We start from the raw sequence: 26958 nt of genomic DNA on the forward strand, positions 1-26958 counted from the left end.
AGAATAGATGGATATAGATATAGATATAGATAGATATAGAGCAGATACATAGATAGATAGATAGATAGATAGATAGATAGAGTGTACATCTATTACAGGAGGTAGAAGGGGTCCTATACAGATGAGAAGACAGAGGAATGATAAGCGGATGTTGGCAGACGGATACAGATGCGCTATAAATACAGCAGCAGTGCGCTGTTACATAATTTTAGACTCTCACACACACACACACACACACACACACACACACACGCACTCACATCCTGCGATCTCCGGGCCGTGCGCGGGGCTGGATTATAGGGACCTGTGATGCCTTGTCATCTCATCATGCACTAAACACAGTCTTATAGAGCCGCGGGTGGTGGATCAACGCGTGGTCGGGGGGCCTCCAGGGGTCCTTGAAAGAATAACAGGTCAGCCTGCAATACCTGTGTGGATCTGTGAGGATGACTGCACAAGCTTGCCTTCACGATTTCATCTTCTAACGCATATATATATACATCCATCCATCCACCCATCTATCTATCTATCTATCTCTATCTATCTATCGTGGTTGGGATTTCTGGAGGCAGATGAGATAATCACATTAGATGTGGGGACTTTGTTTAAAGGGCTTAGAGAGCTGACGCACCGCGAGTCTGTGCCAGCGGTGGTGGTCCCCGTGTCAAGCCCATATATATACTCCGATGGTGAATAACCACGCTGCTGCGTCACCGTGACTGCGATGACGCAGAGGGAGCGCACTCTGAGGAAAAACGGTTCCAAGATGTATCAGAGAAGCCTTGTGATTATTTTATGTTCTGTATTTATGTAAGCTATTTGTACTTATTTTTTGACTGATGTTTTGTCGGATTTTTTAAAAATGTTTATATTTATTATTATTATTATTATTTTTATATATAGTTTTGTGATTATTGATTCATCTTCTCGTTTTTTAATTTATTTGTGTATTTATGTAGGCTATTTGTTCTTATTTTTGGTTGTTTGACTGATGTTTTGTCGAATTTATTAAAAATATTTTGTATTTATTTTTTGTACAGTTTTGGGATTATTGATTAAGCTTCTCGTTTTTTTTATGTTATTTGTGTATTTATGACGGCTATTTAGACTTTTTTTGGTCGTTTGACTGATGTTTTGTCGGATTTTTGAAACATATTATTTATGTATTATTATATATATATATTTTTATAATTTTGTGATTATTGATTAACCTTCTCATATTTAATCTAATTCATAAGCAGTCATTAGTCATTTATTAGGCAGTCTTATATGTTTTGTAACCTATGTTTTGTGTTCTGGTGCTGCTGTCTTGGCCACTCCTGTAAAAGATTATTAAGAATATCTTTGTGTCAGCGAGGTCCTTTTCTGGTTAAACGAAGTTAGGACATATAGCCTAATATAGCCTCCCTTACCAAAAAGAAGTTTATTCAAGTGGGCTATTAGTATAATTCTTTTAAACTTAAAATAAGAGAGTACACTTTCAGTTCACTTTTTATGTATCAGAGATATACTTAACAAAAGTATACATAAGTATACTTGGCTCATACTGACAAGTATATAGAAAAGTCTAAGTATACTTGGCTCATACTGACAAGTATACAGAAAAGTCTAAGTACACTTGGCTTATAAAGACAAGTACACAGAAAAGTCTAAGTATACTTGACTAATACTGAGAAGTATACAGAAAAGTCTAAGTATATTTGGCACATACTGACAAGTATACAGAAAAATATATCTAAGTATACTTGGCTCATACTGACAAGAATACAGAAAAGTCTAATACTTGGCTCATACTGACAAGTACACAGAAAAGTCTAAGTATACTTGGCTCATACTGACAAGTATACAGAAAGGTCTAAGTATACTTGGCTCATACTGACAAGTATACCGAAAAGTCTAATACTTGGCACATACTGACAAGTATACAGAAAAGTCTAAGTATACTTGACTCATACTGAGAAGTATACAGAAAAGTCTAAGTATACTTGGCTCATACTGACAAGTATACAGAAAAGTCTAAGTATAAATGGCTTATAAACTTACTTGTTGTACTTAATCTTTTGATCGAGATATAGCCTTCATAAGAAAAGTATAATTAAGTATTCTTGCCTTAAAGGCCTACAGAAAGGTATTGGCTTGTAGTTGTGCTTACCTTTTGATAGAGTACCCTAGTCCTATAGGGCCGACATTTTATTTCAGCTTTATTAGTTGTATTAGTTTTAATTAAAAATAAACTGGAAATATTTTGTATTTATTTTCGTAAAAGAGAATTAGCTTTCCCAGAATCAGCGGCATTAGTCGGTTTTATAAGCTATATGCATTGTCAATATTTATTATAACTATATGGCTCCATTAGTCCCTCATCAGTCATTCTGCCAATAGGCTGTATATAAACCCACCACCACATCAACCACACAGTCACCCTCTGGTGGTGGTGTTGAACCCTCCTTTCTGTGTGTGGTCTGCTCTGCTCTGCTCTGCACAGGCCTCGCTGCTCTGCGCGCAACAGCACCGCCGCGCCGCGGCCCCGAGCAGGAAGTGAATTTGAAGAAAATAAGCGACCGTGGAGGTAGAATGACACTGTAGAGAGGGGGAGAGAGGTGGGAGAGAAGCAGCAAGCGGAGAAAGAAAGAAGAGAAGAGAGAGACCAGCGGAGGGAGGGACCGACCCTGTTTCTGGACCTGGATACTGAGCTGCTCCCCTCTTGGACACATAGGGCCTATTGACTGCACCGCCACAAAATGCTCATAAAGGAATTGTAAGTAGCTGTGTGTGCATGTGTGTGTGGGGTGAGGAGGGGATTGTGCGCGCGTTTATCCGTCTGGCTGACATTGTGGCCCCCGGAGTGGAATTAAAAGAGTGCAGCACAGCCTGCGACACTCCATCACCATCACCATCACCATCAAGCAGTCAGATAATAAACCTGAGAGAACCGTGGCAGCATCAGTAGCCGGTGCGCGCACAGGCATGGCTGTGCCCTTCACATTTTGCATCACGAGTCCTCAAGTGAATGGATGGGATGCTTTTCACAGTGGAAGATACATTTGGCTAAATGTCCTCTGCTGTGGTGCGTAAAATGACGGATGCTCTATAGAGGAGTGGTGGTGGTGGTGCTGAGGTAGAAATGGCTGGTGTATTAAGCCGCGTCGCGTCGCGCCGTGCCAGCGTCCATCCATCCTCCTGTAAGCCGCTGCTGTGGCCATGTTATTGATGTGAAGGTGAAACGACCGATGGAGCATTTCCCTCTGGAGGAATGGAGATGGTGGAGGTGTACAGAGGGTTGGGCAGGTAGAGGTGAGGCAAAAAAAAAAGAGGCAAATGTCGAGTTTTTGACGCACCAGTCAGGCAATTCTTAGAATTTGACAGCTGGTGCCGAAGGGACTGAATGGCACATCAAGTGGGATCGTGCGTGCAATCGTTTTTTTTTACTTTAAAACATTGCTTTTGCAGGCCTCAGTGTTCTGCAAGGATAACTGAGGCCTGCTCCGAATCAGCTGGTGGTTAGAATAAGGCTATAGGGCCGATGGATTGCAGATTGCAGATGAGTGATATTGGCCTTGAAATAAGAAGAATCATCAGTGGTTGTTTCATTTTCATGCTCTTAACTGGTGTCAGCCTGTAACACCAGACTCACTTTGCCTTAAGGAGCGAGTGACCCACCTGTATAATAAAAAAAAAAAAAAAAAAATCAGTCTGGTTTCCTCCACTCTTTTTAGTTTCAGATGATTTTGCATCCTCTTTTCTATGCAAAATGTATTTTTAAGATATATGCATTTTCATTGTGTTATTGCAATTCTGTGGCAAGGTCAGAGCTGTGCTGCTGTATTTTTTTTGGCACACATTTTCAGTTATTGGCAGCCCTAAAAATAACTATTGTCTTGATTTCTCACCAAATGTATTCAATCAATTAATGGCCCAGCGTATAAAAAAAAGAGCTCAGGATGAGAGTGATGGCATGGCTAAAGATCTGAAGTGATTAGGGAGAGTCTGGGTCTCAGCAGTCTGCCTGGAAATTAATTAAATCGGTCACGATTAAATGCTGAATGCACTTATACACGCTGTCAACACACAGGCAGAGGCCTGTACATGCACACACACACACACATGCATACACCGAGATGCCATCACAGGGGTCAAGAGACAAAGAGTAAATTGATCCATGTGCTGCTGTAGCGCAGACTGACTCTGTACTGCTCACCTGAACCACTGACCTAAATCACTCCTGGTCCACTTTTTCTCCAATTTTGTGAGCTTTGGCAGGTGTTCAGCGATACTAGAGCCACTGGACAATATATGATGTGATGAAGAGAATGAGAAATGAGCAGCGAAAGAGTAGAGACAGCGAGAAAAGACGAACAATGTAGTAGAGAAGAGGGGTGTTTGTTTTCTGAAGCAACAGATAGACACCTGATCTTCCTGTCAAGACCTTTAGACCAAGGAGATTTGCAGAGAGAGAGAGACAGAGAGTATTAAGGTGACTTGTCCTTATTAAATTTGTATTTAAATGTAGCTCTTTTTGACATTTACCTCACATTAAGCTGCACAAAAGACTTATTTTGGGAGATCTGTACTTACATGCTGTAAGTTCAATCCTATTTTAATATTGACATTTGACATTACAGACCGTCTCTGCCTTCCTTAAAGCATCTGGCCTCCCATCCAACGTCTGGCTGGGACTCAGACCCAGATTACATTCAGTGGCGGCGAATGGGCCACAGGATTATCTGAATTTGGGCATACATCACACAGTTACAAAACAATCAACAACGCTACATACTGTACATGTGCATTATGTGGCCCAAAATGTCAGAGAAAGGAGGTGTAGTGCAGTATGTGTTTAAGCTGCTGCTTCCATCCATGTATATACTCAGAAATAGTTTTTTTTAAAGAGGAACTATTAATGCTTAATATCAGGTGCATACACTTGTATTTTGGGTTTCTACTAGAACATGCTGTAATGTTCAAAAAACGCTTTACTTTTCTCATACCGGCTGTGCTGCAGCACCTCTTTTCTCCCTCTGTCTGAAACGCTTTGTTTGAACCCTCCTGCCCCCCCCCCCCCTCAAAAGAGCTCAGTCTGCTCTGATTGGTCAGCTGGCCCACTCTGTTGTGATTGAACCAAACTCTTCGGACTCCGCTCCAGTTCCGCTCTAACCAGCTTTGTTTGAGGGTATAAAGCAAATTAGTTACTTGGTGACATCACCACGTTACGGAAGAAATGGCAGGAATGTAATTACATTAGATTTCATATTATATTACATTACACATAGGAGTTACAGGCAAATTAACACATTAAAGGTGCAGTGTCTGGCGGCATCTAGCAGTGAGGTTGCAGATGGCATTCAATTGAAACTTATCCCGTGTGCCAAGCGTGTAGGAGAACTACGGTGGCCGATGCAAAAAAGCGAATGGTCATATCTAGAGCCAGTGTTTGGTTTGTCCATTCTCGGCTACTGTAGAAACATGGCGGCCGGCTTTGTGTAGAGGACACACTTCTTATGTAGATATAAACCCCTTAATGCTACACAGTGTTCCTTTAACCTACTTTCTTTATATCAGTTACTTAAAGGTGATCTTGATAACACTGATAACGTTCAGCCACTAGATGTCACATTCTCCTGCACCGTTCCATTGCATTTACTTCACAACAAATCGTTGCCAGTCACTTAGCGTCAATCTCAGCCATTAATACGTTTTTTCCACACTAACTGACGACACAGAGATACCACGTGATACCAACGTTGTTTTACTATTGGCTCACAAGCCTTCTTAGAAGTGGAAACCACGTGTCAGATATCTTCCAAAGAGATAAAAAACAACAAAAAAAGGATGATTAATTCACAATCATAATATTTTTTTCAGGAAAAGCCATACTTTCTTCGGAACCTTTCTAAAATTTCTGTGGGTGTATTTTTATTTTTTTTTAAATATTCGTCTACATAAAAATGTTTTCAATAACACCTTTAAAAAGCGAAACACTGATCATTATATCATAATAGGTCTAATACATTTCTTAGTAAATACTGTAGGTAATGGCTGCTAAATTGTGCTGTCTTACATCATACATGTAAATTAAAGAGAATTAAATAACAGTAGGGTTTGTTTCCTTGTGCATCGTAGTGTTCACTGCACTGATAATGGATTACTGAGTAACAGATATACACTACATAGTTCTAGTTGTATGTTTTGCCATCATCTTTCATTTTAGTTTCACTTGGCCTGCTGCCACACAGTCAAACTGTGCACAAAGACACATTTGTTCTGGGCTTCTTCTGAAAAGAGAGTTGGCATGGATGTCATCATTTTGTTGGAGCAACTTATGTGGTCATTTGTTAGGCAGCTCCATTTCCCAAAACTCTTTTGTAAACATAGCTGTGAAACAGAAAAATGTTTGACACAAAACAAAACATGGCAAAGGACAAAACGGCAGGAATACACAAACTACATAATGCTATTTGTATATGGATAATGTTATTGTTAACTTTTATTCATCCAGAAAAATGGACAATGTACATACATGGATGTTTCTCAACTATTTTAGGTCCAGTACAGCCACTGTCGGCCACATGCGTAGTCAGTTTCTAGCCACTAGGAGGTGCCGGTGTTCACCTGTCCTGCAGAAACGGTCATGCATTTTTTGTAACTATAAAAACTTTCAAACAATTAAAGACTGTAAAATGCAAAAAATGCCAAGAAAATTATGGAACACAACATGAAGTGACATTCTCTTAAATTTCTTTTATATTTTCTCTTAATTTTCTGTTAAGAGCAAATATAAGAGAAGTCAGCTCCAGATGCACAAAACATTCTTAACCATCAAAACCTGCTCTTACCCAAGTGTGCTGAATGATGAATCCCACTGGATTATAAATTGGAAGCATGTGGCCAATTGTGTATTATTAGCATAGGCAACGCCCCCTAAACACTATATAAGGGCAGGTGTTGTGCCATGTGCAATTACTCTGGCACATGCCCAAGAATTGGAGAGATGCCGCTAAAAAAAATCTGTAAGAAGAAGAATAACTTCACTAGTAGTCACATTGAGGTACGGTTAAATAAGCTCAAACTTTATTTTTATTATCCAATCATTATAATTACTGTAAAACATATAATAATTAGGGCTTTCAAAGTTAACGAGATAATAGAGTGAAGATACTGGCATCATATGATATTAGAAAACCTAAAGAATCCATTGGTACCAAACATGTCATATTAGTTTGTCAGGAAGGAGGTCAAATAACGCTCCAAATTTACGTAAAACTTTGCGGAGGAAAAACTATAATGGCCATTTTCAAAGGGGTTCCTTGACCTCTGACCTCAAAATATGTGAATGAAAATGGGTTCTATGGGTATCAACGAGTATCCCCTTTACAGACATGCCCACTTTATGATAATCACATGCAGTTTGGGGCAAGTCATAGTCAAGTCAGCACACTGACACACTGACAGTTGTTGTTGCCTGTTGGGCTTGAGTTTGCCATGTTATTATTTGAGCATATTTCTTTATGATAAATGCAGTACCTGTGAGGGTTTCTGGACAATATTTGTCATTGTTTTGTGTTGATAATTGATTTCCAATATAAATATATACATACATTTGCATAAAGCAAGCATATTTGCCCTCTCCCATGTTGATAAGAGCATTAAATATTTGACAAATCTCCCCTTGAGGTACATTTTGAACAGATAAAAAAATGGGTGATTCATTTGCGATTAATCACGATTAACTATTTTAATCGATAGCCCTTCATATGTTTTTTTATGTTCCTCAAATTTCAAGCTTATGATTCCTTGCATTAGACAAACAATTTATGGACTGTGAAAACAAGATGTTTTTTTCTTGTAAGAGTGCTCTCGACCAAGAGAAGAGCAAAAATAAAAAATCCCAGAAATCAACGGGTACTAACAAAATAAAAACACATCTTGGATATAAATAAAAATGTGTTCTTATGTCACTTCCTGCATGAGGCCCATGAGCGCACAGCTGGGTTTCAGCAGCAATGTCCTTATACAATACATACAGTAGATAACACCTGAATCATGAGGAGGAAGTGCAGTCGGCGAGAAAACAGTTAATTCTTTTTCACTGGCAGAGCAGCCTTTTAAAGTCATAGATAATAGACACTTTTATTATAGTAATGATGTTAATAGTTTCCTTTATTGTAACAAATGGTTACATGTTGCTATCCTTATTTGTACCCCCCCCCCTCCCCCCCCCCCCCCCCCAATACAAAGATGTAAAAGAAAAATCAAATCAATGATTCTCCTCATATAAAGTATAACCTCTGATGGAAACCGTTCTAAACCTTTTTAGAAGAAGCGCTCAGCCTGAAAACCAGACTTCACAGCTCAGTTTTTACATTTTATCTCGCCGTTTTCCTGCTTCAGTGAAGCATTTTCTCATCTTTTCCTGAGAACAGCGAAGAATAGATCATTTGTCCTCTGCTGATGACTCAGTGTGACAGTGTCAAAGTGAAATGCGTGAATTTCATACTTAATGGGCTGTTTGGAATCCACGTTAGATTTTATTATCCTATAATAATTATTGTTAATAAAGGAGGTGTCATGCCAAAGAATAGAAATGTAGCCTAGAAGGAAGTCTACTCTCTACTCAGTGAGAGGTAAAATTCCTCCAAAACGTAGTCAGGCCCATAACTGTTTGATTGTCATGTACCGTTCGTATAGCTCATATAGTTCCTCATTACAAATCCCTGTGGGCTAACTACAGCTCAGCTGAAGAGTCCTCTGAGACAGCATCACAGAAAAGATGCATGTTCGTCAGATAATTGGTGTCCAGATCCCTATCAAGCTGAACGCTTACAGATGTCAGTTCATGTTGTCAGCATGTCACTCACAGGATTTCTCCAGGCTAATCCAGTCCACAGAGAAAGTTTATTATCACCAAATTAAAGCATGATCAATGTCATATTATAATGCCAATAATGAATTCAGGAGCTCAATTTATAATATTTTTGCTCACACAGGAAAGTACAGTGAAACCAAAGGAACTCTTCCTACAGTATCAGAGAAATTTGAATAGTTTACGTGTATTGGGATTGAAGTAATCAGTATAAAAAGACAGTACTACATCATAGGATTTTTCACAGGACAAACAGACATTTTGAATTTGATCTGGTTAAAACAAGCATCAGTCTTAAAGGGACAGTGTGTAGGATTTGGCGGCATCTAGTGGTGTGGTTGCAGATTGCAACCAACTGAGTACCATGGTAACGCCGTTTGCTTTGCTCAGAGGCCATCCTTACCATAATGACGCTACTTTCGGAGCAACGGAAGTCAGACAGTGGCTAGCGGTACCATGGTTTTACACTCTGCGGCTCATGTTACCCCAGTTTCACAAGCGTGTCGGAGAACTACGGTGGCCTTCACCATAACGTAAATATGCAAAAGGCTCTGTGTAGACAACCCTGGTCTCAATCCCAATCCGTCAAATAACGCCAATTGGGCAGGGCCCCACGGAGGCACCTTTTAGCAACAGTATGTGACGAACAGGGCTGTCAACTAACTCTAATGTAAACCCACCCGCGGAGTTATTCGATGGCCATAGCAAGTGACGTAGTATTTATAGTGCGAGAGTCCGCTCAGGGCAGACAGGAGGGGTGGTGGATGGGTCAAACAAACACAAGACGTTCAACCAGGAGACCGCTGTTCATGTCCCGTGTTAAACGTAACGTAATGTTGACTTATTTTGTCACGTCAGTCAGTAGTCACATGACTTCACTATCATGTGAGTCGCTAGTCAGTGAAGCTAACGTCAACCACGACCGTTTCCTAACCCTACCTAAGTGGTTGTATTGCATAAACCCTCTTCCTGTGAAAACAGAAGTTTATTTTGAAAGGACACTATGCATGTAACAAGCGTCTATTGGCATGCTATCCCCGGTCCATCCAAAAGTAACGCAAGAGGGGTACACCGTGCATCACTCCGCTGCCGATGGGCACTGACCTTGCGGCGGTATTTGACGAGTTCAGGGTGAGAATGGGTTGCTCTAGAGCCAGTGTTTGGTTTGTCCATTCTGGGCTACTGTAGAAACATGGCAGAGCAACATGGCGGACTCCATGAAGAGGACCCGCTCCCTATGTAGATACAAAGGACTCATTCTAAGCTAACAAAAACACGATTCTTAGTTTCAGGTGATTATACACTAATGAAAACATAGTTATGAATGTTATATTCCATTTATGCTAATAGATCTGTTAAAATGTTACACACTGTTCCTTTAAGACAATAGAAACTATCTACATCTCAATGTCATGTTTTCTTCACTTTAGATTGTTTCTTTATGATTGTTTGAGTAACTTCCCTTCTTTTTCCTTCTCTTCCAGTCGAGTGATTCTTCCTATCTCTGTGGAAGAGGTAAGTGTCATTTCAGATTATTTCATTGTGTGTGTGTGTGTGTGTGTGTGTGTGTATGTGTGTGTGTGTGTGTGTGTGTGCGTTAGCTAAAATGGCTCAAGGCTCAGCTTTTGTTATCTGATTCTTTGGCTCACTGTATTCGTAAGAGTGAAGCACAAGTGCCTTCCATCACTTGAAGCGACTCTTTTTTGAGTGGCCTTTTGGACTTTAATATGTGTTTTTTATCATTTATGTTCTCACACACACACACACATATAAGACCTTTTATATTTCCCAGAGTGACATATCATACATCCACTCTATGTAGCAGGGATCACCTTGTGAGGAAAAACTCTTCATCATATTAAAGAGGGTTCCTATCAGATAGAACGAACACAGTCAGCATAGTCTTTCACTGTCCTCGTCCTCTTTTCCTCTCTGTGTCCCTCTGTCCCCTGCTATCCTCATTTCCATTGCAGTTTGCTCCTCTATTCAGGCCTGCATCCTAAATGAGTCACCTGAAACTACTTCCATGACTTCCTCTGTACAACAACCCTGGCTGTCGCCCACATATTTATGCACTTACATGAGAGTAATCCACTTTTGGTGGAGACATTTGACTTGTGCTGTTTATTATTGGCAAATAAATATTGACCACTGTAGCCAACAAGTACTTCATCTGTTCTTAAACAGCTTCGAGTCTGAGCGTTAAGCAGCAGCGAGAGCTCGGAGACACGATAACCGGTTTGCAGCCGAGACAGCGACCGCCCCTAATGCACTGGACTGGGTCAATGCCACATCAGCCATACTGTAGGACTTCAAGAAGCCACATCTGAGGAGTGAATGCTCAGATCTGTGCTCATACTTATATATTTTCATTGTCATTCTAACTAAAAAAAACACAAGGCAGTTGACGGAGCAATACGTTGATTTCGTCCCCTTGCATTTTCTCTGGCTCATGGAGGCTTCAGATCTACACATGTTGCTGCTTCTCATTAACTGTGTGTGTTTTTGTAGCCTTGATCTTGATCATGTCTCTACCAGGGCTGTCAATTGATTCAAATATTTCATCGCAATTAATCGCATGATTGTCCATAGTTAATCGTGAATAATCACAAATTAATCGCACATGTTTTTATCTGTTCAAAATGTACCTTAAAGGAAGAATTGTGAAGTATTTAACGCTCTTATCAACATGGGAGTGGGCAAATATGCTTTCTTTATGTAAATGTATGTATATATTTATTATTCAGAATCAATTAACAACACAAAACAATGACAAATATTGCCCAGAAACTCTCACAGGTACTGCATTTAGTATAAAAAGTATGCTCAAATCATAACTTGGTAAACTCAAACCCAACAGGCAACAACAGCTGTCAGTGTGTCAGTGTGCTGACTTGACTATGACTTGCCCCAAACTGCATGTGATTATCATAAAGTGGGCATGTCTGTAAAGGGCAGACTCGTGGGTACCCATAGAACCTATTTTCATTCACATATTTTGAGGTCAGAGGTCAAGGAAGCCCTTTGAAAATGGCCATTACAGTTTTTCCTCGACAAAGTTTAGCGTAAGTTTGGAGCGTTATTTAACCTCCTTCGTGACAAGCATGGATCTTCACTCTAGCTCTAAAACTGAGCCCGGTACAACTTTAAAAAAATCGTAAATTGCGTTAATGCATTAAAGAAATAAGTGGCGTTAAAACAGATCTGCATTAACGCGTTATTATCGCGTTTACTTTGACAGCCCTAATATTTTCATTTTCATTCTCAATCTCAGAACCAGTGGAGCAATACGTCCCCCTGATTTCATCCCCTTGCATTTCCTCTGACTCATGGAGGCTTCAGATCTACTCATGTTGCTTCTCATTAACTGTGTGTGTTTGTAGCCTTGATCTTGATCATATCTCTACATAATGAGGCATGTTTCCTCTAGAGCAGGAGGCCCGGAAACTGTGTGATGGTCAGCAGGCTATGTCATGATTTACACACTGGTAAACATACAAAAAAAGTGAATTATTTGACTAAAATGGGAGCCTGAATACTGTTGAGTAACGTCCCCTCTGCCCTTGAATCACATCCCTTCAGAGCTTCGTCGTCTCTGTCACTCTACATCCAAACTGTCTGAAGCAGCAAGCTTCAGTTATTTGCCACCAAATCACACTTCAATTCATCATTGATTTGATTTCCTTTCTATCAATTCTTTCCCTGATTAATTATTTCACAGAGCACAACAATTGCATCTTCACTAGGGATGACTACGGATTAATCTCTTTGAGCAAAGGTTTTGTTTTGGGGGGGAGTGCATGTTGAATGAGGCTGTTCCAGCTGTTGAAACCCCTGGAGAGTTTCCTGAATTGAATTTCCTGTCTGTTAACTTCCTCCCAGGAGCAGATTTTAACCTACAGCTTTATCAGTGTTTAATTTTGTGGAGTTCTGGTGTAACTGAAAATAGACTCACCCCACAAGGCAAGGTTGAATTATATTTGTCCAACACTGTCTGTTACCCAGGAGGCTTTGCTGTGCCTGAATCCCATTTATTTAGTCGGCGGTTGCGGTGTCTGCAGCTGACTTGAGGGAGCAGAGTCTCTGTTGCTCTCCTGCAACCCTGACACAGTCCAGAGACCATCAAGGTCACTATTATTGCTTCTTTGTTTCATCTTCACATTATGTGAAGGTCATTTAAACCAGGTTGGCACAGGTTATCTTGGTTTGTCTTTTTGTCTTTCATTGCTGTTGCTGTGGAGGAGTAACCTTTTAAATGCACACAATAGGCCACAAGGTCACAGCCAAAAAGAGCAGTTTCTGAATAGTGGCTTGTCTTTGCTCACCTTCCTAACATCCAAAATCTGTCACTGTCGTTCTGAACACTGTGAGTAGTTGCCATTAAATAAAGGATATGTAGGTAGACATCAAAGTGTAACCATCCAGTCCCACTGAAAACATATCTAAGATATTTGGCCTCAATTCACTATCCCTGTTCATTTCATAGTTATGCTTTAATGATATATGAGTTATCTAGAATTATTACTAAAGTCTAATCAGTTCTCGGCGTGCCTAAGGCCTGCTACTGGTTTTCCAAATTTCAGGGAAATCTGCTCCGAGAGCTTTCAAATTTCCTCCAGGCAGTCACATTAATTGATAAGGAGAAATCGCAATGCGTCTTATGGAGGGAAATCAACTTAACAATTTAATAACATTAAAATAGATTTGTTGCAGATGTTTTTGGTAGCTGTAATTGCAAAAAAAGTAAAAAAAAAAGTGTAGCAACGTTTACAACGTGAAATCGTGTTGTATACAGTAGAGGTTTTCAAAGTGTGAGGCGGACCTCCAAGGGGTCTCTAGACTGTTTCACGGGAGGAAGTGAAAAATATTACATTAGTTATCAAAAGAAGATCACATAAAATAGCCTAAATGTGAGTGATTTGGTTAAAGAGATAGTTCAGAGATACAATAGTTTTTGGGGAATGTTACTGTTTTTTTCCACTTTCCCAGAATAAGAAACTAATAATTGAGTTAGGACAAAATCTTTTTTGTAGTTGGTGTAGTCTGAAGTTAACAGCAATATTAGGCTACCTTGGCTCAATTGTTGCGTGACTATGGGATCAAATAACATAATTGTGATCCCATAGGCATCCAGGAATTGAGCGAAACTAAGCAGGTCAACTAAGGGGAGTGTGGGGGAGCCTTTTTCCAAGCTTTGTCTGAGAGGAGGCCCACAGTCTCAGATGTTGAAAACCCCTGGCATGTAGTGTTACACGTGCGTATAGGAGATGATTTTATGTGTTTCGTTGTCTTTCAAGGTGAAGAAAAAAAACTCATCAAGAACTTGTATTCCTGAACCCTAAAAAAGTCAAATATTGTAGCTACAATGGAGTTTGATTGAAAACATTTCAGCAACCCAAAGCATTAATGTGAGGTTCTGTATCAGAGCGAGAGAACTATTTTCTGGATTTATTCATTTGTACAATCATTCAAACAATCCGTTGCAGAAGATGAAAATAAACCAATTTTATCATAGACAGCAGCTTCAATCATTACATGCACAAGACTGTTTTTTTAAAATATTTTTTTCCACCATAGTTTATAGTTTATTAACAGATAAATAGGTAGATTTTTTAAATATACATTTTTGTTATTTACCATTTTACCTTTTTTATTAATTTGCAATTTGCGGTGTCTTCCGTAATGCTTTGCTCATCTTCATGAATTAACTGTGCTCTGATTTAATTTTATTGCTCAGTTGCTGTTTCCATATTTCTTTTTAACGTTTTTTTTAGGTTTTTAACTTTAAGTTTTAAAAATTTTAAAGTTTTTTTTTTCTTTTTTTTTTTAAAGGAGGGGACAGGAAACCATTTGATTGCCATTTAACTCCATATGAGACGTTCTGTCAAACTTAGTTGTGATTTGTGCGCTATAAAGAAAATCTACAAAAAAAACATGTTGTGCCAGGCTCATCACATTGCTTGTATTTCTTCAACATGACTAATGAGAGTTTAACTAATACCAACATTTCATTGTCAAATCCACTCTGTTTCCCAGATCATGGGTTTTCTCTGACACGTTGTTGCTTTGTTATACTGTACATGCGTGTAAAATGTTATCCTACAATGTTTTCATGGTTTGATTTTACATTAACGTACTATAGAATAAAAATAATCTCTTTCCTGTGAAAATAATTCTGATAACATCGACTTGTTTGCGATGTTGTACGTGTGTCGGCGCGCTGGTCCAGCTTTGTGCAGAAGTTATTTGGTGGATTAGAGGTGATTAAGAAATGAAAGGAGCCATTGTCCTGTATTTAAACATTCACTCGGGGACCAGGAAGATGGGGAATGAGAGGAGGAGAGGGATGAAAGAATGAGAAAGTATACAGTATGTGAAAGAGGAAACAAGCTGGGGGAAATAAATAAAATTTGATGGGTCAAGAAGACAAACAAGAGGGTATGATGGGAGATTATGAGGATTCAGGGACAAGGAAAGGAGAAGGTAGAGATCAGGAAAAGGATCAGAAGAAAAAATAATCCACCACTTAAGATTGAAATAGATGAGCTGATGAAATACACATGAAAAAAAGATATCTGTATGTTTCTGTGAAAAACAGGATAGTGCATGTTCAGGGACACAGCCCTCTAAACACACTTCCTTCCTTAGTCTAACCTGTTTTTTCCTCTGTTTTCAGTACCAGGTCGGCCAGCTGTACTCTGTGGCCGAGGCCAGTAAGAATGAGACGGGTGGAGGAGAAGGCGTGGAGGTGCTAAAAAATGAGCCCTACGAGAAGGATGGAGAGAAGGGACAGTATACACACAAAATTTACCATTTGCAGAGGTAAGCGGTTGTTTAAAAGTTCACTCAGGGAGACTATTTCATTCATCTCTCCCTCGAGGACGCATCTCTTGGCTCTTATCCATTCATACATCTCTCTGCTTCAGTCTGTTATCCCATCACTTTAAAGTCTTCTCCCTGGTTCACTCCAAAAAGTCTATAAGCTGAAAGCTACTTTTTTAGAAATAGTTCAACATTTTGGGAAATAATGTTTATTTGCCTACTAGATGAGAAAGTTGATAGGCCCACCGTAGACTGTATATGTGGACGACGAGTCTCCACTACCTCCCACTCTAGGCTACAAAAGTGAAGCCAAATTATCCCGGATACGAGAGCTGCCATTTTAAGATTTCGACGTAATTTGGAGCCAGAGTCTGCACAGTAGAGATCGGGCGGTGGAGCCACGGTATCGAGGGCCCGCCCACACACCCGCCCGAGCCAATCGCGAGCCGAGCTCGGCCGCAGCGTGCTAGTGTGAGCCACCTAGCTGCTACGTTAGCACCACGGCAGCTGTTTGGCTTGAAAAACACAACAACTAACCATAATATCTCTATAACTACATTTATGATCAAATTGACACATTACACAGACTTGTGACAGTTATGGAAAGTTAATCTCCTCTCTCGTACTATTTCCTGAGCCACCGGTTTCGCGCCTACTTCACTCAGAGCAGCTGTCAATCATCACATTACACCCCCTTTTTATAGCATCAAATAACTAATTAAAACTAAACTTATCAGACACTTGAACACATACATCAGCGTGATAAGAACTACCTAAAATGACAAAAAACATCTTTGGAAAAAAAATGTAAATTTTATTTGGGGGCGATTGAGATGTTTTGTATTCACTTTTGGGGAGCTGTCATGTCTTCCATCTTTATATACAGTCTATGGTTGATACCACTTTTACCACATAAATCTTATTTTGATTTTATTAACTATGCTTTGTACCTGTGTAACATAATATCTCCTGATTGAAATAGGCTAAAGTTAGATAAGTAAAAAATAAAGTAATTCAAATACCATTGGACTTACCTTGGTCTGTTCTCTCTTCACTCCTCTGTCCTGCAGTAAAGTCCCGACATTCGTCAGAATGTTGGCTCCAGCTTCAGCTCTCAACATCCACGAGAAAGCCTGGAACGCATACCCGTACTGTCGCACAGGTAGCGCACACACATGCACACACACACACACACACACACCCACAAACCTTGTATTAGCACACAAAAATGCACATAGCATCATCTTTCAAATCTCTGTGGAAAAGCAGTTATGATTATTGACAAATGGTACACCAGAAATAGCAATTTTTGCCGACATGGTTGGCCTTTAAGTTTTTAATGTTTTTTTTAAAGAAAGGGTTTGTTCTCGGCAGCCAGAAAACCCTAATATCATTTCAGGGTTACAGGAGTAGATGTCTCTGTTACAAGACATGGTGTAAGAAATAAAACATAAGTCAAACAAATGAAAAATAAGTAGCACATACAGTAGTTAGAGATACAGTTACAGGACATTTTTGGCTATGCTTGAAATTAGGGCTGAGGAATATGACGATATATATTGTCAAAACGATATAAAAAGTGTCTATAGTGCATATTCTATATCGTTTCTATCATGATATAGGCTAGGCCTATATTTATTTATTTTTTCTCTATAATGTCACTTAAAACTGTTTTGTTAATTTTGCACTCAAGTTCTTAAAATGACCAAAAATACTCACATATTTCAAGTATTTAATTCACACAGGAGTATACAGAAATAGGCTTTACCATGTGGTTATTTTATATTGACTATTTATTTAATGAATTACAAGAAAACATGCTATATCGTGATATATATTGTTATCAAGATATGAAATGACCTATATCGTGATCGAAGATATTTTGGCCATATCGCTCAGCCCCTCTTGAAATCCAAACAGGCACTCCATCGATCTATATAAAGGTCCAATTGAGGTCCCAGGAGGAAGTTGCATCCTCCAAACTACCTTCTAATCTATTGAGCATGGACTCATAGGATGCAATTTTTACCACTGCATCCACCCAATTTTTCAAATCTGGAACCAATGCCTCAAAATAATTCTGGAGGCTGCAACCATACCCACCATAATAACTGAAAACTCACATTTTGATATATGTGGTGTTTGAGATCTGTCCCACAATAAACATCAACTTTAATGCACTTAAACATGTGAGCACAGTTGACTCGAATTGTAGATGCTGACCCTGTCAAAGGGATTGTCGTTCTCTGCATACCTCTCTGTCTCTGTCTCTCTATCTCTGTGTCTCTGTATCTCCGCCACCTTGAAGGAGAAGTTGAATTATTAACTGCAAGTCCAGTGACTCGAGCCTTTCAGGCTGAGATAACACACACTAGCAGCTGCCAGACAGCCATCTTTCATACAAACAGTCAAAGTCACAATCGGAACCTACATACATGTTTTTCTGACATGCTGAACATTTCCCCTTAACCTCTGTACATGGTCTAATACTGTAAATGCTATTACATTTCTCACAGTTCCTCAACTGCAATATATATTTTTGTCTTTCTCCCTGTTTTCTCCTGCGCTTTCTTTCATCTGGCTCTGCAGTTATCACTGTAAGTATTTTTTTTTTCTTTTCCACTTACAGATTTCATGCACGTTGACACAAAGAAAACTCTGATGCCCATTGAGGGAGCAAATTAACCTGAAAGTTGAGAAAGAAATTTGATCTATTTCAGTGACACAGCAGCAGCGGGGGTAGTCAGACACCATTACTCTGTGTATGTGTGTGAATGAGAGCAGGAGGCTGACCTGTGTCAATTGTGTTTAATGGTTTTTCACTTGCTTACATTTTATTCTGTAGATTTACTGTTCCCACGTTACTCAGGATTATTTCTCTTTTCTCTGCAGAATGAGTATATGAAAGATAACTTCCTGATCAAGATTGAGACATGGCACAAACCTGACACGGGACACCTTGAAAATGTAATAAGTAAAGACTGTGATGAGCTGAGGTGCATGCATGTGTTTTGATTTTGAGGATTTTTTAAAATGTTGTTTTTGGGATGACTTTAAACATTAGCAAAAACATGCTAATTTTACACCACTAATGCTTGATTTGAAATCATACTGTATCTCACATGTTGTATGGGTGTTTTTTATTTGTTATCATTTTCCTCTAGATGTTTACTGACAACATTTCCCACTGCTTTGACTGTTATCTAGTTATATAGGTATTATTGGTCACCATAAGCACCATAGATGTGGTTCATTAGGGGCCTACTACGCCTACTACGTTGTAAAAATGAAAGCGAAACCTAATAGCAACACGTAAAACTGAATGAAACATTACATTTTGAACACAAACAAAAAGGGTTCTTTAGGTTTAGGCAATAAAACTACAGCTTCTTTAGGTTTAGGCAACGAAACCACAACTTCTTTAGGTTTAGGCAACAAAACTACATCTTCTTTAGGTTTAGATAACAAAAATACAACTTCCTTAGGGTTAGGCAACAAAACCAATTAATTAAGTTTAGGGAAAAACATTGTTTTGGCTTAAAATAACTGTTTCAAAAATGAAAGCAAAACTTAACGCCTGTGAACCCAAAGACAACTACACGTTGTTGGCTTCACATGGGATGCAAACGCCAGTCTCCTGGGTGAAAACCCTGTGTTTTGTGCCCATTTATCGTCCCCCGACCTCCACCCCATATAGAGTTTCACACTGTCTATACTACAGCGCCTGACTTCCACTTCTGCTCCTGTCATAATTACTACGGTTGCTAGAGGTCGCTGTCGTCTTCTTTTTTACCTTCTTTTGGTGATCTACCATGTGACTAGATGATAAAAACATACTAGTGGGTGTTGTAGGCCCCTATTGACCCACATCTATGGTGCTTATAGCAACCGATAAAGCTTATTTAATAGACTGATAATCTAATGGGCTGAGTCTGTTTACTTGTCCTCTAATTAAAAATTGCTCTATGAATTCTTGTGCAGAACATACCGAAACAAGCCCCTACAGTAGTTATAGGCTATCATAATTACTTTGGGACAGTACTCCTATATATAAATGAATATGTTAATGAAACAAACTGTGAGCATGCAAAACTGTGAAAAAGGATTCCACTAATTACCAGAGAAATGTGTCGCCTGTGTATATTTTTATTTTCATCATATTGGCTCACAAAACCATTTCTACCCAGAGCCTTGTGTCCTCTTCTCGGTTGTGTGTGGGCTGCCTGCAGAGATCTGTGCCTGTATCCAGCTGTGCTCTGTGCTTCTGTTTCAGGTACACGGTTTGGATGCAGAAACCTGGAAGAAGGTGGACGTAGTCTATATTGATATCGCGGACAGAAGCCAAGTGGATTCGAAGGTGAAAACGTTTATATTAAGAGCCACATTGAGGAGATTACAGCAACTGGATCTCTTGCTCATGTCACCTCATCCATGTTGCTCATTCCTGTTTTTCTTGCCTCTCTCTAGGACTACAAGCCAGAGGAGGACCCCTGCAGGTACAAGTCAGTGAAGACAGGACGAGGCCCTTTAGGACCAGACTGGAAGGTACAGCTTCTTGTTGGTTGAGACACGTTTGAAGCCACTGCTATACATGATAAACACAGAACTCCAATCACATTACTGTTAATTATTGATGTGCAAAATAAAAAACATCACTTGATACTTGATGTTTAGTCAGTGCTGAAATACTTGGTAAAGGACAAACATCTTATCGTAATGTAACGAGGACCATAACTACTTTTCAGTGCACCGAGGTCATGTTTCTTCCGGAGTTGGTGGGGTTTGACAACCCAGGGGGAGTTACATCCTAAAGGCCCGGACACACCAAACCGACAGCAAAGAACTAGCAGCGACGAGGGCTGACTGTGTCTTGGCCAAAAAGTTGCATTTGAACCATAGACTGTTTATAAAGATGAACGACATGACAGCACCTCAAAAGTGAAGCCAAAACATCTCGATTGCCCCCTGGTGGTTGGCTGCAGTATAGGTCATAAATCCGCCCCATCCATGTTAATGGATTGGACATGGGCCAAACTAAAAAGTAAAATTACACTTCAAATAAACTTTTCGGCGGGTGTGTGGACAGGACCTCGAGACCGCAGCTCCAGCCCCCCGATCACTATACGGCGCAGACTCTGGCTCCAAATGACGTCAAAATTTCAAGATGGCAGCTCCCGTATCCGGGATATTTTGGCTTCACTTCTGTTCAGCTGGAGGAAGTGGAGACAAGTCGTCCATCTATATATACAGTATATAGTCTATGATTCAAACACACCGCAAAGACTAAAGGCAATGGCAATAACTCTCCACACCAGCAGGTGGCGGTAGTCTGTATTCGTCATTCAGAAAGAGAAACCGGAAGTCCGAGGACGGTAGATATACAAGCCGTTGTTATGATACACACATGAAACAAAGCGTCTTTTGCCGACCACTTCACTAAGATGAGATGAAGATGAAAAATGAGAAGAGCCCTCTGTGTTTCTACTCTTGACTTTACTCATTGGCTTGCTTTCCTCACGTCCGTTTCTCTTCTCGTGCACTGATTTGCTTAAGCTGATCTGCCAATCAGAGTGATTTCTCTCACCGATGGGCTCTCAACATGCTGAATCAGCCAAAAAGCCGCCGACAAGTGCAGACTAGTGCCAATGGTGCGGGACACACAGCAAAAACTATATGGCCACAGACGCTCACAGACGGCCTGGTGTGTCAGGGCCTGAACACATCCGAAAATAAAACTACAACCACCCACAAGCAGTTTGTGGATATTCCAGTATTTTTCTTTACTGTTTCATAGTTAAGTATTTCAATTTGACTATTTTAGGCCAACAAACAGATAAAAAATTATATATATATATATATATAAAAATAAAGGTTTTACAGTATCCCTACCAGTGTACTTACTGGTAGTGCAGAGAAAGCTGTGAAAGGCGATATAAGCTGTCATGTAGCGACATTAAACAAAACTGAACACTTACCCGAATCTCTAAAATGAGAAAAAGACAAGATTAAGATTAAAAACTAAATGCAAATAGAAAATATTGAGCCTATATACATTTTATAGCCCATAAACACTTTAAAAATCCCTGTATGTATATTTGTGCACTTGCAGAAGGAACTTCCTAAGAAGACAGACTGCCCACACATGTGTGCCTACAAACTGGTCACTGTCAAATTCAAGTGGTGGGGCCTGCAAAATAAAGTGGAGAACTTCATTCAAAAGGTTGGTTTTCAGTTTACAGGACTGTGGTAAGTAGCAGTTTGTAGCCACAGGTCAATGTCAGCTACTGAGGAGGGATTATTGACAAACTGTTTAACAGGATCTTACAGGGCAGTCCTTGGTTGTGTGTGTGTGTGTGTGTGTGTGTGTGTGTGTGTGTGTGTGTGCGTGCGTGCGTGCGTGCGTGCGTGCGTGCGTGTGTTAAGGACTGTTGTGTCTCATATCCTGTGCATGCATACAGTACATACAGTGTTGTTAGCTTGAGGTAATAGTGGAAAAGTACCATCCACTTTGATGCCGTACAAGTGGGCTGCACCAACCTCTAGTGGATAAATAGGGTAAAGCAGGATGGAATCAAACAGCTCGATTTTATCATTTGGTTAAAAAATCAGCTTCCTTTCTTTAAACCACAATACGATTTTCTCTTTATCCTCATATGTTGTTCCACAGCAAGAGAAGCGTTTGTTCACTAACTTCCACCGTCAGCTGTTCTGCTGGATCGACAAGTGGATTGACTTGAACATGGAGGATATTCGTCGCATGGAGGAGGAGACACGCAAGGAGCTAGACGAGGTGAGCAAAAATGTATTCCCAAGTCAGTATTAGTATTAGTAAAACAGCAATTAGTGATTCAAATATAGTCTTAGAGTCCTGAAACAGGACAGGCTCTGAGGACAGGCTCGTGTTTGAATAAGAATGTGAATTATCATTCAGCTACAACATTTCTGTTTGTGTTTGTGTGCGTCAGATGAGAGTGAAGGACCCAGTGAAAGGGATGGTGGCTCTAGAGGACTGAGGTTGTGTTGGACCGTGAATGCTGCTGCTAATCAGGTGAGAGGAATTTAGCTTGTTTTGTGTGACATTTCATTGTAACTTAGTATCTGTTTGACTCTCTGTCTGTGTAGACATATACCTTTTACAGTTTTTATACCTCTTTGCCGGCAACAGCTCTGGCCGGAGACATTATGTTTACGGGTTGTCCGTCCGTACGTACGTCCGGACCATTCTCGTGAACACGATATCTCAGGAACGCCTTGAGGGAATTTCTTCAAATTTAAACGGCCACTTGGACTCAAGGTTGAACTGATTCAATTTTGGAGGTCAAAGGTCACTGTAACCTCACAAAACATGTTTTTGGCCATAACTCAAGAATTCATATCCTAGTTATGACAATTTTACACAAATGTCTAAAATGATGAAGTGATGAAATTTTGAACAGACACGGATGTAAACTGCAACTTGACTGGTTGGCAGAGGCATACAACCACGAGGTGCTAATTGTAGTTTGCGATTGCTTCCATGCTTGTTGCGGAATTTGGCTCATTGTGTCAAAACTCTACACACAAGCCAAATAAGACACACAACACTTGGAGATAAACGTCTAACTTCTATGTCAAAATGAAACCCTGCAATCCAAACCTCACAATCCTTTTTTTCAAAATGGTGATACACACATGCACCGTTTGAATCACTCTTTCAAAGCAGAAACAGCACACTGATCAGCTATGTTTTGCATTTTGAATAGAAGAGTTTTTTCCAATGATTGCAAGAGATTTCATTCTTGAACATGTGTATCTAATGTAAGAAACAGTGTGCAGTGTTTTGCAAGAAGTGTGTTGCAGAATTGCAAATCATGTACAAAGCAGAAAATGTGTTTGTACTTTTGGTGCCTTTGTGTAAGGCATGGTTACAAAAGTTAAGATTTTGATTTCACTTTCAGTATGTAAGCAATCGCAAAAAAACTGTAACAGATGATTTAGTATTTTGACTGATTGATTATTTATTCACCCCAGACAGTGGGAATTACCTCTTGTTTATGCTCTTACTATGGCTGTCAATCGATTAAAATATTATATATATAAATATATATATTTATATATATAAATATATTAATCGCATGATTGTCCATAGTTAATCGCTCATTTTGTATCTGTTCAAAATGTAACTTAAAGGGAAATTTGTCAAGTATTTAATACTCTTATCAACACAGGAGTGGACAGATATACTTGCTTTATGCAAATGTATGTATATATTCATTATTGGACATCAATTACTAACAAAAAACAATGACAAATATTGTCCAGAAACCCTCACAGTTACCGCATTTAACATAAAAAAAATACGCTCACATTGCAAACTGCATGTGATTATCATAAAGTGGGCATGTCTGTAAAGGGGAGACTCGTGGGTACCCGTAGAACCCATTTACATTCACATATCTTGAGGTCAGAGGTCAAGGGACCCCTTTGAAAATGGCCATGCTAGGTTTTGGGTTTGGAGCGTTATTTAGCCTCCTTCGCAACAAGCTAGTACGACATGGTTGATACCAATGGATTCCCTATGTTTTCTAGTTTCATATGATACCAGTATCATCACTCTGAGCCCGTTACAAGCTAAAAATCACAAGTTGCGTTAACGCGTTAAAGAAATGAGTGGTGTTAAAACAAATTTGCGTTAACAAGTTATTATCGCCTTCATTTTGACAGCCCTAGCTCTTACCGTTTTCTATTTCTTTCAGACCAGACTACCCAGACACCAGCGGATTCACATCCTCCTTCTATTCCAACTGACACAACATCTGACCGGCCGGTCCAACCCCCCCCCCTCCCAACTCTGGTTTTCAGGGACCTGGACCCAGTAAACTCCCAGTTTTCAGATGATCTCCTCCGCCACATCCCACCTCCCCTCAAGTCCCATCCATAATTTGTTTTTCCATCCAGTGTCCCCGTCTTATTAAGCGCTCTGAGGCCTCCGGTAGCAACACTATAGATCTTGTCCTCTCTTTCTCTCTCTCAGTCTCTAAACCGTTCTAAACTACAGAGAATAGTGTCATTTATCTCTGCAATTTAGGATTTATTTCTATTTAAGATATCCCAATGGTGTATATATACAGTATACAGTATATCGGGGAGCTAATTGTATTGAAATATATAAATATCTATAAATATAAATATATATGAACAGGGTTTTTAAAAGGATTTTGTCTATAAGTTTGTCTGTGGATGTTTGTTTTTTTTCCAGACCAAGCTGTATCTGCTCAGTGTTGAGGTTTGATCCCGTGATTATTTTTTTTGATTTGTCACAATACCTCCTACTCTCCGTTTGTGTCAGGCTTTATGCAGTGTTTCCTTTTGTTGTTCGAATCAATCTGCAAGTCTACAAACCACAACTGCGAGGTTGGGATTGTGCTGAGAGTGTACTCCCGACCTACCAGATAGGATTTCTTCCCAGTATCTCCCGTAATATGTTGAGGCATCTGTTGGCTTTTCCGCTGCTTTGTGAGTTTGTGTGTGTGAATATGTGTATGTGTGTGTGTGTGAGTGTGTGTGTGTTTGTAGCGTTGTAAGGTCATCAAGGTTTTCAGCCATGTTTTTAATTTTTCTCTCTCCAGATCATTTTTAGCTCTTCAGTTTCATCAGGCAGAAAGTCATTTAAACACACACATACACACACACAGAGATAGTATACAAGGATAGAAGTGTTCAAAGGGAAATGCACAGTAGATGAGCCATAAATGGGTGTTTCTCTCCACAGACTTCACATCATTTTAACTGCAAAACTCTGTGATTCCAACATGAGCAGCCATGAATACACAGCTCCTCCCGCTCGCTGTAGATAGATAAATGGTTCTCTGAAACTTAATGTGATCTGCGTCAGCTCTTGCCCTGTCACCCATTCTGTCACCTTCAGTGGATAAATGGTCTTATCCAGCGATAGCAATAACTACCATGACACGTTGGTCTCTCCTTTTTATCATCGCTAATCTTACCGTTTGGTCCTTACCCTGAAAAGAGTTTTAGTAAAGCAGAGCCCGAGCTGAAAGTCAAGGACGGTTCAGTTGTTGATTCATTATTTATTTATTTAAATGCTGGTTTTATTGTGTTTGTCTTTGGATGAGGCGGATTTCTCTCCTGCTGGAATCTGAAGCCTGTTACTCGTAATAGTGTGGTTTTTCAGTGTATGCATGAGTGATGTACAGTAGCGTGTCTTTGAAGAGATCTGATGCTGGCTGGGTAAAGACGGAGGAAGTAATGGAGCTATAACAGCAGGCACTAACCCTCTTCCTCTTGTTGATGTCTGTTTGGCCTCCTTTGTTACTTTTATTATCCTCTCTTCCATCCTCTGTTTACCTTCACTACACACATCTTATAGCAGTGAAACTTTAAAGAGCAAGCAACAGATGATGTCAAAACCAAAAGACTGATTTTGGTCAATTAATATATTTGGATCATAAAGAAGAATGTAAGGTCCAAAAAGCTGCCATCAGAACATGTATACAATCATACACACTTGTGTGGAATCCGATTAAATGTTAAAAAAAAAATATATATATATATATATATATATATATATATATATATATATATATATATATATATATAAATAAAAGGTCTTTATTAGCCTAATATTTTATTTAGTTTTTTTAGCCTAATATTTTATTTTGTTAAATTCAGTCTAACTTATGACTATGAGGGGTGGAAGTAACAGATAAAAATGGAAGTAATGAATATGCATGTGAAATGAAAAATGGAGTGATACATTATCAAGGTATTTGATTCATTTAAAGCTGATTTGACTAAAACAGTCGTGATATGATGAAAACAGAGCCATGTTTCAGCATTTTCACCATCTTACATTCATCGATCACAACACAAAATTGCCATTTATCATTTAAGGAAAGTGGCATCAATGATGGACATAACAAAAAATAATTGAAGAAAAGGGAAGTGATGAAAATGCATATGAGTTAATAAGGGAAGTGATGAAAATGTGAATGTGAAAATAGAGTGATTGTCAAATGATTTGATAAACTTGATTGATATTTTATTTGAAACAGTGACCATTCATCATTCAAGTTTATCAAATCAATTCACAATTTATCACTATTTTTCAATTCACATACATTTTCATCACTTCCATTATTAGTTCATTCACATTTTCATCACTTCCCTTTTCTTCAATTATTTGTTGTTACTCCCACCCTTGAGGCCACTTTCCTTAAATGATAAATGACAATTTTGTGTCAAATGATGAATGTAAGATGGTGAAAATGATGAAA

The 26958-nt window shown here is 39.3% G+C and overlaps 1 protein-coding gene across 1 annotated transcript; it reads left to right on the plus strand.

The window, feature by feature from the left end:
• The first annotated feature begins 270 nt into the window (after positions 1–270).
• pitpnab (phosphatidylinositol transfer protein, alpha b) lies at positions 271–24995 on the plus strand. Its single transcript, XM_037747797.1, has 13 exons — positions 271–413; positions 2486–2758; positions 10345–10375; positions 15537–15682; positions 16753–16844; positions 18272–18279; positions 18575–18649; positions 19956–20039; positions 20150–20227; positions 21792–21902; positions 22350–22472; positions 22648–22730; positions 24418–24995. The coding sequence occupies exons 2-12, from the start codon at positions 2742–2744 to the stop codon at positions 22693–22695; spliced, it is 813 nt and encodes a 270-aa protein (XP_037603725.1). The 5' UTR covers positions 271–413; positions 2486–2741; the 3' UTR covers positions 22696–22730; positions 24418–24995.
• The last annotated feature ends 1963 nt before the right edge of the window (positions 24996–26958 follow it).

This window comes from Sebastes umbrosus, chromosome 17 (genome assembly GCF_015220745.1).
Source record: "Sebastes umbrosus isolate fSebUmb1 chromosome 17, fSebUmb1.pri, whole genome shotgun sequence".
In the NCBI taxonomy this organism is placed as follows: domain Eukaryota; kingdom Metazoa; phylum Chordata; class Actinopteri; order Perciformes; family Sebastidae; genus Sebastes; species Sebastes umbrosus.

What these genes read in the sequence shown, in the direction of transcription:
- pitpnab (XM_037747797.1), top strand. An exon ending in TTCCTATCTCTGTGGAAGAG is followed by an intron (nt 10,376 to 15,536) that starts GTAAGTGTCATT and finishes CTCTGTTTTCAG; the next exon opens with TACCAGGTCGGCCAGCTGTA. An exon ending in TGGAGAACTTCATTCAAAAG is followed by an intron (nt 21,903 to 22,349) that starts GTTGGTTTTCAG and finishes GTTGTTCCACAG; the next exon opens with CAAGAGAAGCGTTTGTTCAC.